At 43.8% G+C, this 14,257-nt stretch overlaps 1 protein-coding gene across 6 annotated transcripts in view; it reads left to right on the forward strand.

Annotated features, from left to right (window-relative positions):
- LOC130548391 (uncharacterized) overlaps positions 1–14,257 on the forward strand; it is an 83,025-nt gene that overhangs the window by 23,061 nt on the left and 45,707 nt on the right. For 4 of the 6 annotated variants that reach the window (XM_057325133.1, XM_057325132.1, XM_057325129.1 and 1 more), the window contains exons 1-2: positions 6,121–6,475; positions 6,916–6,947. The exons of 1 other annotated variant lie outside the window; for it this stretch is intronic. In XM_057325133.1, coding sequence (XP_057181116.1) covers positions 6,136–6,475; positions 6,916–6,947 — 372 coding nt within the window. In that variant the 5' untranslated portion in view covers positions 6,121–6,135. Of the gene's footprint in view, positions 1–6,120; positions 6,476–6,915; positions 6,949–14,257 lie in introns of those variants that run through there. One more of the 6 variants, XM_057325130.1, reaches the window with a different exon arrangement.

Raw genomic sequence — 14,257 nt, forward strand, 5'->3', positions numbered from 1 at the left:
TAGTTTAGAAAAGGCCAATGAAATTGGCGAATGAAATTTGCATGCCGGACTCCGCCCCCGGATATCCGGGTATGAAAGGGAGACGGCGTGCTGCATTCATTCACCTTTTGTTCTTCGGAGCCTTCACACTGATCGACTTCGAGACTTCAATCTCTACGCCGAATTACTGCTGGAATCTTATGACGTGGTGCAGCGGATGGTGCCTTCCTGCAGCGACTTCCCCTGGGCGTCTCGGCAGTTCCAGAAGTGTTCGAGTTTTTTTCTCTAAAAGAGCAAATTTCTCCAGCGTGGCATGTCCCGCTGTTCTCATGGGTGCAACACACTCATCGAGGAGGGGGACGGACACGATGTCTGCTTCCAGTACGCTGGGGCAGACGTTGTGGATACGTCCTTCCCGCACTGCGGGCGGTTGACGATTCAGACGTTGCATCACAGGTGGCTGTGTTCCCACGGGGCTCCAAGCCGCGCCCGCCCCCAGTGCCGTGTTTACCGGAAGTGCATGAGGAACTTAGTAAGACCTGGAAACGCCCCCTTTCCGGCACGTTCACGTCAAACAAAGTTCTGTCACCCTCTCTTCCCTCGAGGGTGAGGCAGCTAGAGGATACGTCGATGTCCCCCAGGTGGAGTGTGCCGCCGCAGTGCAGTCGTGCCCGCAGGCGGCGGCCTTCTGGGGGGCTCGACCTAGACTCCCGTCCAAAGCATGTGGGGTCTCGGCATCTCTGGTGTCGAGAGCTTACATTGCGGCGGACCAAGCTGCCTCCTCTCTCCTGCCAGGCCAGGGCGTTGAGAGAGCTCCACGAGGGTAAGACCGACCCAGCGCTTATGCAGGAACTCCGCGCCGCCACCGACCTCGCTCTACGGGCGACCAAGGTGACCGCGTGGGCCCTGGGTCGGGCGATGTCCACACTTGTGGTCCATGAGAGACACCTCTGGCCGAACCTTGCACAGATGAGTAACGCCGAGAAGGTCCGCTTTCTCGACGCACCCATCTCGCAAGGGGGGGGGCTGTTTGGAGATACTGTCGAGCTGCAGTTCTCGACAGTAAAGAAGCAGACAGAGGATATCAAGCATATCCTCCCCCGCCGTGACTCGGCCGCCCTCGGCCGTCGAGTCCCGTGCAACGTCTGCTTCCAGCAGCCCCGGTCCTCTTCGACGCCCTCCGGCTCTGGCGTCCCCCACTCAGGCTGCCCCCCCGGAAGAGACATCGAAGAGGAGACCATCGCCCCATCAGAAGCGGTGAAAGCGGCCCTCATGGGAAGACCCCAGGGAGATCAAGAATACCATCGGGCCCGAACCCAGCCACTCCATCGCTGGGGGATCGGAGAGGGACGGTTCCTGCCCCGTCTCACCACCTTTGGCCCCCTCCGGGGGGCTAGCGCCCACTTACTCAAAAAGAGTTTCCTCTCTCTCATTACAGGTCATTACAACGGCTCCCACCCTCGGCACGATGGTGGACGGCAACTCGACGTTGCGCCATGGCGAAGCACAACGTTGAGTATAAACACCAGCCCTCAGCACTCTCAGTCAGACAGTGCGTTGAGCTGCGCAATCGCGAGGCAGGATAAACAGCAGAGCCGATCTCCTCCCCGGGGGCCCTCCCCCGGCAAGGGATCCATATTGCTGGCCATCGAACCACCCCCCGCGGGGGCGATGAAGCAGATCAAACCCCTAATCCCCCTGTCTCGGTTCCTGGGAGCTTGGCTCAGCTTCCCAGGCCGTCAGGCTGGCTAGGGAGGACGATCCATCTCGGCTACGCGATCCAGTTCGCCAGACGCCCTCCCAAGTTTCGGGGCATCCTCTCTACCTAAGTCAGAGGTGGGGATGCGCCCTTGTTTGGGCCGAGGTTGCCACCCGTCTGGCGAAGGGAGCGATCAAGCCCGTCCTACCAGCCGAGATGTTCAATGGGTTTTACAGACCGTACTTCATTGTCCCAAGAAAGGCGGGGGGCTGCGCCCCATCCGAGATCTGCATGCCCTGAACAAGCACGTACTCGCCCGACGCCTCCTCATTTGGAGTCAGCAGGTGATCAGCTCCCTGTGAGCCACACACATCCCAGGTGTCCTGAACCAGACAGCCGACGCGCTCTCTCGTCAGTCGACGCCTCGTGGAGAGTGGCGACTCCATCCCCGCGCCAGCTCATTTGGGAGCAGTCCGGCCAGGCACAGGTGGACCTGTTTGCCTCCCCGGACTCCACCCATTGTCCGCTTTGGTACTCCCTGACCGAGGCACCCCTCGGCACGGATGCCCTTGCGCACAGCTGGCTGCGGGACAAGCGGAAGTACGCCTTCCCCCCAGCCAGCCGCATTGCACAGACCCTGTGCAAGGTCAGGGAAGAGGAGCATCAAGTGGTACTAGTTGCGCCCTACTGGCCCAACCGGACTTGGTTCTCAGAGCTGGTGCTTCTGATAACAACTCCCCCCTGGCCGATTCCCCTGACAGAGGACCTTCTGTCACAGGGGAAGGGCATGTAACGGCATCCCAGGCAGACCCCTGGAACTTCCATGTCTGGACGGGACGAGAAGATCCTGAGTGGCCCACCCCCTGCGTGGTTGGGACATCACTCAGGCTAGGGCCTCGGCCACTAGGCGGCTATACACCCATAAGTGGCACCTCTTCTCGTCCTGGTGCTCTTCTCGAAGAGAAGACCCGCGGAGTTGCTCGATCGGGAACGTGCTGTCCCTTCCTCAAGAGAGACTGGAGAGTAACCTCTCCCCCCTCCTCACTGGGAGTGTATGTAGCCACTACGGCCGCTCATCACGACCCAGTTGCTGGGAAGCCTCTGGGACAGCACGACCTGGTCATTAGGTTTCCTAAGGGGCGCGAGAAGGCGACCGCCTCATCCGCGCCCCGTACCCTCTTGCGACCTAGGTGGCGGGCCTCAAGAGGCCCCCCCCTTCGAGCCCCTCGGAGCTGCCGCTCTTTCTGAGGTAACTGAGGTTACATCCGTAACCAAGACGTTCTGACAAACAGCAAAACCAATGTTACTAACATACTGATCCGAATCAAAGCAATCTCCTCGAGGGTGATTTTTAGACGATTTTCTCTCCAACGTCTCTCTTCTGGAAAGCCTTCACCATAGTATCGCGGGTGCTAGCATATCTCCACTAAAGCCTTTGCCATGCCGCGGGTCCTATTGCGTCTCTGCTGAAAAGTCTTTATAATATTAACGTGGCTCCTCGATCCTTCATACTTTTCTGTAATAAATAAGACATCGCTCTTTCTACAGTCTTTCCAACATCCGCTTGTTCTCTTCCCTCCGTCAACATGAGCGGACACGTATGGAGACAAAATGATCTCGATAATAATACATTTTCAAAACACAATTCATAAATGTACAGCACAACTCATAAATTCAAAACACCAAGTGCACATACAAATAAATCTCACACAAATAAATTCGAAATTTTGCACAAATATGTATATTATCAGGTTCTTGAATTACTTTCCAACAAACATTTGTGAGTGTTTTTACATTGAAAGTCTCAGGAAAGTAGGAAAGTCTCAATAATACCACACAAATTCAAAGCAATCCACACATGTGTGACGAATCTGCATTTGCAAATCGTCACACGTGTGTGGATTGCTTTGAATTTGTGTGTGGTATTATTGAGACTTTCCTGCCACGATGAGATTCACACGCAACTATTTTTGAAGGATGGCCTCTTCAGCCAATCACATTGAGCATATAATCCACCAATCAAAACACTACGTCCTGAAGTGACTCAAGAAGCTCAACGCTGCGCAGTACTGTGCAGAATGCTTGCATTAGTCAGTTCAAAAACAGAGCGGGACGCTTTCAGCAATAGCCTGATTAAAGATGGTTAAAATAAAGAACACCAGCAGCTTTATACACCAGGTGCAAACTGGTGTGGGTCAAAGACTGGATATGATGTGTTGTGTGACCAATATCAAAGCACTTCATGATTACTGGTGTTAGTGGTGTTACTGAGAAATATTTACTAGGGGTGCTCCGATCAGGATTTTTGGGGCCGAGCACCGATCCTCGATCACTGAAAGCTGTATCATCCGATGCCGATCACCGATTACAGGAGCTATTTGAAGCTTTCTCAGTAGCATTATTTATTAAACTATATTTAACAACAATTTATATCAAGTATTGAAATTAAGAGAAGAGAAAGTCTCATGAATTGACAATTGAATATTGGCAAGTAACATATTTACATAAAACATAGCCGCCTGTGACATGAGTCCCAGAAACCCTTTGTCTTCCACAATATATAGTGGCTGTGATCAAAGCAGATTGATGACATTATTTTATCTGATAATCTGACATTTCTTTATGCTTCTTACTGTCCTTGCAGTAGGGTTGATGCTTTTGAAACGTCTCCGTTACCGACAGCTCAGCAGAGGTTGCGCTAGACTTTCATTTTAGACTTTTCATTTACAGTATATATTCAATGTTTCTGTTGTCGGACACAAAATAATAATCTAATTACAAGCAAATGTTTATGTTCATATGTCCAATCAGTAACAATGACAGGTGTCTGTAAAAGGTGTTTTGTACTCACAAGTAAGCTGTGGTTTGGGCATATATGTGCTGCTTCTGCCGCTCACTGAACAGAGAAAATGCAGGGAGAGACATTTTTCCACTCACTGAAAGCTATTATATATCCTAAAAGACACTATTTTATGAGGTAAAAACTCTGTAAAGACGGCACCACTGCGCGCCTGTGTGTGTATGCGTGCACGGGACGCGGGGAGTGACTGATGCATATGCACCTCGAGTCTCTGCTGACCACATGCGCGTTTTGCTAAATGGACCAGGCATTTGAGAGTGAGCTAATGAATAGGAAACACATGTCCCTTCGCGATAGCCTACCTCCTGCCACTCACAATCACGTTCAGTCCATTCACGATCACGTGCTGATGACACGAAATGATAAAACGGGGAAATACAAATCGCCTTTATTGTAGTCCATCAAAATGACGGATGACCTTCAAGATTTTTCCATCACTGGTAAAAAAAAATCACAGAGAATTTTCGGTTGACGCGATCTCTGCAGCTGAGTGGCGTTCGAGCTGCTGAAATATCGCGCTCTCTCTTAGCGCTAGCTAACTTTGAAAACTACTCATACTATTTTACGTGACTAACCTTCAAATGTCTGATGATGCTGATGGTGTTAGAATGTTTTGGGTGCTTCCCGCCTCGTGGAATTCGCTTAGTACACACGTTTCAGATTGCTAATGCATTGTGTCACGGTCCTGCCCTCTTGTTTCTGAGTTTCTTGTCGTGTGGCAGGATCGGGACGGAGCCCTTAGGTTTTATGTGAGAAAGCCATGAGTTGTTTACGTTTTTACAGCTCATGTGCTTTCTCGTGTCTTGTCATTGGCCCTGCCCCTCTCGTTTCCTGTATTGCTTCCCTTCCGTGTCTCATTACCCTCACCTGTCCCTCGTTATCTTCCTTTGTTTGTCTTTCCTATAAAATGCCCTCATGTCTCTTTGTCCTGTGCTCTTGGATTGTACGTGTACCTTGTGCGTCCTGCATGTTGCAGATGTCCTGCTGCTTACCTTGTCCGTTGGCCTGTGAGTTTTGTGTTGTATCCTGCCGTGGTTTTGGTTAAGACGTTTGGTCAAGTTCCTTAGTTTGGTTTTTGCTGTTCTTGTTTTCTTGTTTGCCCCCTCGTGGGAAGTCTTTTGTTTTATGTGTTGTATCTTAGTTCTTTTCCTGTTTTACACCCCCTCGTGGGTTTTTGTTTTGTTTATTTAATAAAAGTGTTTTGTTAACCCCTTCACGCCTGCCTGCATCTGGGTTCTTCCACGCTGCTCGTGACAGCATTGTCTTTTTCACACACCTTGTAGAATTGCCAGACCGGTGAAGCCATTTTCATAGCGCGTAAAAAAAATGTCTCGCCACTTTTGCGTCATCTGATCGGCTTTTCTGGATCGGCCTTTATAGAGACCGACGATCATACTTCCCAAAGTGATTATCAGCTGATTATGATCGTGACTGATCAATCGGAGCACCTCTAGTATTTACATACACACAGAGTAAATAATACAAAAGATTGAATAAGTAGTGACTACATGATCATTTTTGAGTGAACCGTCTCTTAAAGGAAACAAAATAAGATTCATTAGCTATTTAAGCACAAGATCTCACATCACAGCTGCATATGTTACTGACAGTATTGATTTGTGTTTTCACATCTGTTTCAGTGATCGCTTATGAGGGAGAATCTGTCACTCTACACACTGACAGTGAAATACAGAGAGGAAGTGAGATCAAGTGGATCTCTGAAGATAACATCATTCTGGTCACTGGAAAGAATGGAGTCGTCAGAGAGACCAAATGTACAGATGATGAGAGATTCAGAGCCAGACTGAAGATGAATCATCAGACTGGAGATCTCACCATCACAAAGATCAGAAAGACAGATGATGGAGTTTATAAACTACAGCTGATCAGCAGTGATGGAAAGATCTCATACAAGATGATCAATGTTTTTGTCAACGGTGAGTAACTCAAGATATCTGCTATATAATAATTCACTTCATCTTATATCAACATTCTCTATAAACTATTGAGGATCTAAAAAGAAATCATGATCTTTTTTAATTTCTCTGTTATTTTGTGAAAGCTGTCACTGATATTTTGTTGCGTTGATTAATTTCACAAAATCAGATTTTTACACTTTGTTTGTTTGTTTATTTGAACAGAGTAAGGAGTAAATACAGCAGGATTATTTAAGATTCTCTCTTATATAAAGTGACTTGAGTCTGATACTCACACTTTTTATTTGTAGTGCTTCATTTCAAAGGAGCTTTACAAGCTTATGTGTGATGATATAAAATCAAGTGATTCTACAGCTGACTGAAGATATGACTCTGTGTTCACACAAACATGTGCAGAAAACACTTAGAAATGTTTAATTTGTGTGTTTGATTCTTAACAGACGGCCCTTCTCCAGATCAGAAGCAGAACTCAGGTGAGATTCTGTACAGCTGTGAGTTTGTGTCTGACTCACAAAATCATGTGAAATCATTTTATCATGTGAAAGCTAATGTGTTATTTACTTTGTAACATGTTATATTTATTTTACTTTTAAACATTTATATTTTGCAGTCAGAATCTGTTTAATTTGCACATGTCAAGGTAGCCAAAGAAAGTCAAATCCAACCTAAATAATAAGCATTTACAGTATGTAACACTACCAGAGGACAGAAGGACGATGTCACACAGGGGAACTGAGGTATACTGTAGAGGTTTATTTCAAGGGTTGAAGAAAGTGCAGTGTAGCGCGTAACACACGACGTTATGGCCACGCCACATACATCCACACAATTTAGAATAGGCCAATGGGATCAGAAGCAAGGAACGTCTACTGGAGGAAGGGAACAACCAGCAAGTGAGTGAATGACTGACACAGGTTGATTTAGCATAGAAATTTATATTGATATTTTTGATAAATCGTTATTGATCAAAATGACATCAACTTCTTCGTTTCCCCTTCTTCCTAGGTACAGGAATCACTGCACACACTCAGTACCATTAGGCTTCTCGCTCTTCAGAGAGATTATGAATAAAGAACAAAATAAAATAAACTTTACAAAACAACCCTGTGATTGTCTCCTTTTGAACTTAACCAAATTAGTTTGACCAAAGAAAATCAATACAAAAATGTTTCACACCACCTTGGTTGCACAAAATGACAGTAGGAGTCAGGAGTTCAATTTGATTAAAACATGCAATATAACTCAAATTCTTCCCAAATGTAACACTCTTCCGTTCCGAGTTAAAAGGATATTCACAAAATGAATTTGAAAATACAGGCAGTAAATTGGTTCCATTTAAACAAGCTTATGAGTGAAACGAATCCATTAGCAAGTGTCCATGAATCGAATGATTCAGTTCAGATGAGCCGAATCGCTCGTAGATCAGTTCGAGTTTCCAAAAGAAAATGATAAAGTCTTTCCGCTCCAATGTGAAAGTTGGATCGAAGAATCGAGCCTTTATTGTACACTGAGAATATATCGGAATCGTCCTACCAGTTAATGGGTTCAGAGTACTGTTCAAAGGAGATCAGGTCCGAGGGCGGCTCGCCATTCGTGCGCATGCAATGCCATCCGGCACGCAGACAATTGTTCCCAGCGGTTACACTTGGCAAGAAACAGGAATATTGCAGATCACGTTCAGTAGAAAACATGCAGCAGACACAAAAAACCCAGCCAAAGCGAAATTCGATCGTATATTCGTGGGAGAATATTAATCACAGTCTCAACACTGCATAAAGTATCCAATCGCTGGTTCGACGTCGCAATCCAATCTATCGATCTCTCTAAAAGGCAGTTGCTCGAATGCTCTTAATCGTGTTTTTGATTAAATCAACCAAACATTGCACATTTCCTACTTTTCAGGGAAAAAAAACACTGTGCTGTTTTTCTAATCTGTCCTCTATTTCTCGCTCCTTCTTACGCTGTAAACCCGCAATGGGCGGAGCTACTCGTATGCTGCTATCATTGGATAATTTGAAAGTCTATCACAGCGGCATGACTAATGATTGGGCAGACATCTTTTCTCTCTCTTAACCCTTTACTGGTAACCTAGGTTATGCGGGTTACAGCAGACATGTGAGTAAATCCAAAACAAGACTGGTAACATCCACAGGTAAATAATCCAAGAGACAACAGGTAACATCCACGGAAATACAAAGTAGTCGGAGCTAGAACAAACAGTACAACTAGATCTGACATTGAACAGAACAAAACACAAAGGTTATAAAGAGTCCAGGGAATGATGATCAGGTGTGGGTGCAATCATGGTGACAAGCTGGTGCAAAGGATTATGGGAAATGTAGTCCATGAGTTGTTACAATTTAAAATACTGTCACGAAAAGGGGTGTGAGGCAGAACCCAGGCGCAGGCAGTTAAGGGGTTAACACAAACTTTATCATATTAAACAAAAACCCACGATGGGGAAAACGCGGCAAACTAAAACAAGAATTCAAACAAAAAAACGTCCTTCAAGGGGGCAAACAAACAAGGTCCAAGATAATCCAAAATAATAAATCCAATAACACAACTGAGGAAAACAGCAAACAGGAACAAGGGAATCCTCACACAAAATACAAAGGGAATTACTCACAAGGCAAGGCAAGGCACAAGGTAAACGCACACATGGTAGAGCAATGACACGACAAGGGACAATGAATACAAGGGGGTTTATAAAGGGAACACTAACTAGGGAATAATGACACATGGGGGCTGACGGGCAGGTGATGGGAATGAAACACTGATAAGACGCTAATGGAGAAACAAGGGGGCAGGGCCAAGGCACGCGACACCGGAGAGAGAAAACAAAACAATGCCATGCTCCTCTCCACATAAAACACGTGGGTCTGTCATGATCCTGCCACAAGACTCGAAAATCATGACAAGAAGAGGCAGGATCATGACACATACAGTACTTACCATTTTGTTGGAAGACTCCCTTGTAGGTTGTTCTTAGAATGCTTGCAAGTCTTTAAGCGCTAAAAATTACCCAGTTTCGTAATCAGTTAATTTATTTTAACTGATTACATTTTTATAGTAAACTATAAAGGCAAATTATATACAAAAATGTATGTATAAATACCATAAGCACTGTTACAATCAAAGATATAATCAGCTTCCCAGACTAAACATGACAATCGTGGAGATTTCTGTTGTCGTGACTCCTAACGCTGGTCATTCGCTGTACAGTGAGAGATATTCTCTCCTCTACATTTTTATACCGTTCTCTGTACCTTGGGAATTTCAAATCATAAAGCCCCCTGGTACCCTGGTACCTGAACTCAGTAAACTTAAACTCTGTGACCTCATCCATGAAATTGTTCATTCTATGCCAAAAAAGAAAGACGGGAGAACCCAGGCCCAGCCAGGGGATCCAGTTCTCCTCTTTCTTGCATTACTGCTACATCTCTACAAGCTCGACAAAGATGATAGGTTTAATATTATCTTAATCTAATAGATATTGCAGTTGCAATTTTGTTGTGTAGTGGGGACATGTCGGTCACCGCCTCCCTCTTTCAGCTCCACCATCTGAACTGGTTACGGGCCTTGGAACAATGAGAATAGACAAACTGAGAGCAGAATACCATTCTACACCCTCTGATGAAACAAGTACATCAGATGTTATAGGAAGTGTCCTGGTTCCGATTGATCTACATAATGCAGCCTAATAATCCATTAGAGGATTTGTATTATAGAAGTGTTGTATATGCAAGGTTGAAGAGATGCGTCTTTAATCTAGATTTAAACTGACAGAGTGTGTAAGCCTCCCGCACACTATTCAGAAGACTGTTCCAGAGTTTGGGCGCTAGGTAGGAAAAGGATCTACCACCTGCACTTGATTTTGAAAGTCTAGGTATTACCAACTGACCGGAGCCCAAAGAGCGTAGTGAACGTTAAGGACTGTAAGTAGTAGAAGCTCACTCAGGTACTGTGGAGCTTAACCGTGTAGTGCCTTATAGGTAATCAGAGTACATTTGATCACGTATGATTAGAAATCAAATTTGATTAAAAGCAAGCAAACTCTCATAATCATGACTAAAAACATGTCTTGAAAAGCTAGGTTGAAACCATTTTACATGCCCTTTAAAAATGGACAAGTCATATTCTCTTTCATCCCGAGTATCAGCATTAGTTAAGGAGGATATCTAGACTTAATGGTTTGTCGTTTGACCATCATTGTATATCTGACAAAGCAAATAAACAAATTCAAAGTAATGTACAAGAGCAAAGATAGACTCCATGACACTACAAATGTAGAAATGCTTCAAAATGAAAACACCATGTAAATTTCAAAAAATCAAAGACCAAAAGAAATATAGCAAGTGTACACACAGTTAAAATAAACTTAAATTTTACTTTTCGGAGTGTACATCTTGACCCGTCAACATTTTCTGATTGTGCGATTGGGACCTTTATATCTCAAAACAGCTCTCGTCTTAAACGTAATCGTCCTTGAAAGTCTTGATAGCTTTGTCTCTCAGTTAACCAGAGGTCGCTACGATCTCCTCTGCAGGTGGTTTTGCCTTCAGCAAGGCTTGAATCGCTCAACAAATTCCATCGAAATCAGTCTGTAAAACAAAAACAAGAAAAGGAAAAAGCAGAGTCTGTTCTTTTTTAAAAACAAGCATTTAGTTTAACCAATTGTGTTGGAATTGAACCTAATTTAGACCATTTTTATCTCTTATAGAGATAGATTAGAGACTATATGGTGACTAAACTGTAGTCTGGTGTAAGCTAATTTCCAAATTGCCCTCCACTATCATCATCATGAGTGTGGTCACCAAGTTACTAAAAGACAAGGTTCTTCTCATGACTCCATTCTACAGCATTCACCAGTCTCATTAGAATTAGATTTAAGGAGTATATGAGCTAATTTACAATGACTAAGATTTGTCCAATAAATAAATAAATATATAAATAAATAATTTCACTCAAAAGAGTTAACAAAAAAACTACAAAAAGACCATTTGCCCTGGCACAAAATTAAGTCCCATCTCTTGGGTCAATTTCCAAGTTTCTTGAACCTGTATCTCAAGTCCCTGAAAACATCACTGCCTGTGATTAACCTCAAAAGAGATTTAGCCCAGTCGTTTTTGTTAGCAATAAACAGAAACTACAAAAGCGTCTACCAAAGCGTCAATCAATATAAGTGAAATCCCATAATTCTTAGATTTAGTAAGAGTGATAAAATCACACTGTAATTCACACAACGGCCCAGAGAGTGCAGATGTGATGAAAGTGCCGAATTGTGTTTTTAAGCATAAGCAAATTTAGAAAGCCAATAAAGTATCACTCTGTGTACCTGTGTGACCAGAAAGGAAGCAAGGAGTATTAAAACTATTATTCAATTTTGATTTCTCCAATTATCATCTGATAAGTTCCAAAATGTCCAGTTCACTCCCAATTCTCGCAAACGAGCATTGACTTTGTACAATCACTTCTAATACAACTTTAATGCAATGACTCGCATTGACATGCTTTGAGCAGAAGAAATATCAGCCGTTCATGCAGCGCAACCTTAGCTGCCTGGTCAACAAGAGATTTCTCTAGAGTATGAGACTTCACCTCCAAAAACCACAATGTGTTGTGGATCTGCAGAGCCATTAAAAGATTATCCACCTCTTTGCTATATACCTTTGCTGCTAAAACTGCTCCAAAGTCATGCACTTCATAGCAAAGAATAGCAAATCTGTTTAGATCATTTCCAATTCACATTTAAAAAATTGTAAATCCGTCGAATCATCATTACATTCCCCATTGTTCACAAAAGATGAAACCGATCTAATCAGAATCTACATTTAGAATCTGTCATTCTGAAAAATCATGAACCATAATTCCTTATCTAGCAAAAACAATTTATTCATTTGAAAACTGTAGATCTATTAAGTACCTTCAAAACGATGTAAACCTTCTGTTTAAGCAGAACTTTTAATTTTTAAGTTCATCAGTACAAGTGTCTATTTCTGTATCAGTATCACAACACTTAAGAATTTCTAATTCATGAACAGGACTAGGTTTATTTTATGTCAAAGCCCTCGGTATCATTTTGTACTTTTCCCAGCTTCAGCCTTAACCCTCCACATCTGTGTTGTAGGATTTTAAACTCACCTTTGTTGTGATTATTTCTGATGCTATGAAGAATCACTCTCAAAACTGTGGGTTCCATTGCCAAAGGATAGACTTTTAGTATCAAAGATACAAAGCTGAGCTGCCTGCAGAACAACTCTTTTGGACTGATCGGGTTAAGACCTTTAGGGGTCCTCTCACACACACAAACTGAGTTATTTGGGGAGGCATCGAGTTACCGTTATCACTTGAAACAGATGTTCTTCCTCACCATGCCTAACTTGTGGAGCCCGTACCCAAATGATAACAAAGACCAGTTAAATGTAGAATAGAACTTATAATAGTAAAATAATGTGTACATGATTCCTTTATATTTTGATTAATAAAATATTTTCTTCCCTGTTATGGTTGTCTTTGTCAATAATCATTTCCCATTCCCTAAATTTAGACAAGGTAACAAAAGTAAAAGAAAACCAGCCTGATGTCATTTCATTCCTGATGTCATTAGGATCTTACAACTGTTTGATCTTAATTCATGCAACTATTACTGCCTCTGTGTGTATTGGTTTAAACACCTTCAGATAGTCTTATCTGACAATTCCCCAGATTTGTCTTCATCTCTGCATCACTCTTAGTTTCAGACAACTTGTCAGTTATTTTTAACCCTGACATTATCATATTGAACAAATAGAATCAATAAAACACACACCTTGTTTAACCACGAGTAAAATGAGGTATCATTTAACTTTTTTTATTCTTTGTACGGAGAGGACAAACAACCAACTCAAACTGCACTTCGTTTAGGCCCCTTAGTTGCAGCGGCTCGATGAGGAGAAGACCTGCAGGATTTCCCTTGCACCTCACATCTGTCACCAGAGTCCCATTGTCTCAGCAATCAACTCACACTGTTTCTTAGCCCCCTTAGTTACAGCTGCTGTTAATTGAGTAGGTGGGCTCAGCTGTGAAGCAAGCACTGACCCAGTAGGCAATTAAGGTGCATCTATATAAGTAGCACTGACTTCTGTAGCGGAAGCGGCAGCCGTCATGTGAAGACCGACGAGGTAAAGACCTGCAACTCTACCTGCATGACTCCACCGAGCAATGACACTGGCAGGACACCACACGCCACGCTAAGTTTTGCTCTGCTATCCTTCTTTAACCTACGTTCCTACTGCGTATTTTTCCTGCTACTAACATGTGCTTTCAGTACACTCAGACACACATACACACAGTGGAGACCTCATTGCTATCTCCATTTCCTCTGCACTGGCTCTCCACAGTCTGCTTGTCTGGCTGTAGGGCTCTAGAACTGCCAGTCATCTGTGAAACAAGGCAGACTTCATCCCGGCCTTTGCCAGTCAGTCTAATCTCAATGTTCTGGCACTGACTGAAACATATATCTGTCAAGAGAACACTGCTACTCCATCGGCCCTCTCTACCAACTTCACCCACACTCCTCGTCCTTCTGGGGAACAGGTTTGCTTATTTCCAACACCTGGAAATTCACTCCTCTATATTTTCCTTGCAGTAATTCCTCATTTGAATACCATGCAATTACCATCACTTATCCATCAAAAATATATTGTGTTGTCATCTATTCCCCTCCAGGTCAACTTCTTATAAGAGCTTGACATGCTGCTGTCCTCAATCCCCGAAGACGACACTCCACTGGTAATGCTA

The sequence above is a fragment of the Triplophysa rosa genome, linkage group LG25 (assembly GCF_024868665.1).
Source record: "Triplophysa rosa linkage group LG25, Trosa_1v2, whole genome shotgun sequence".
Classification (NCBI taxonomy): Eukaryota; Metazoa; Chordata; class Actinopteri; order Cypriniformes; family Nemacheilidae; genus Triplophysa; species Triplophysa rosa.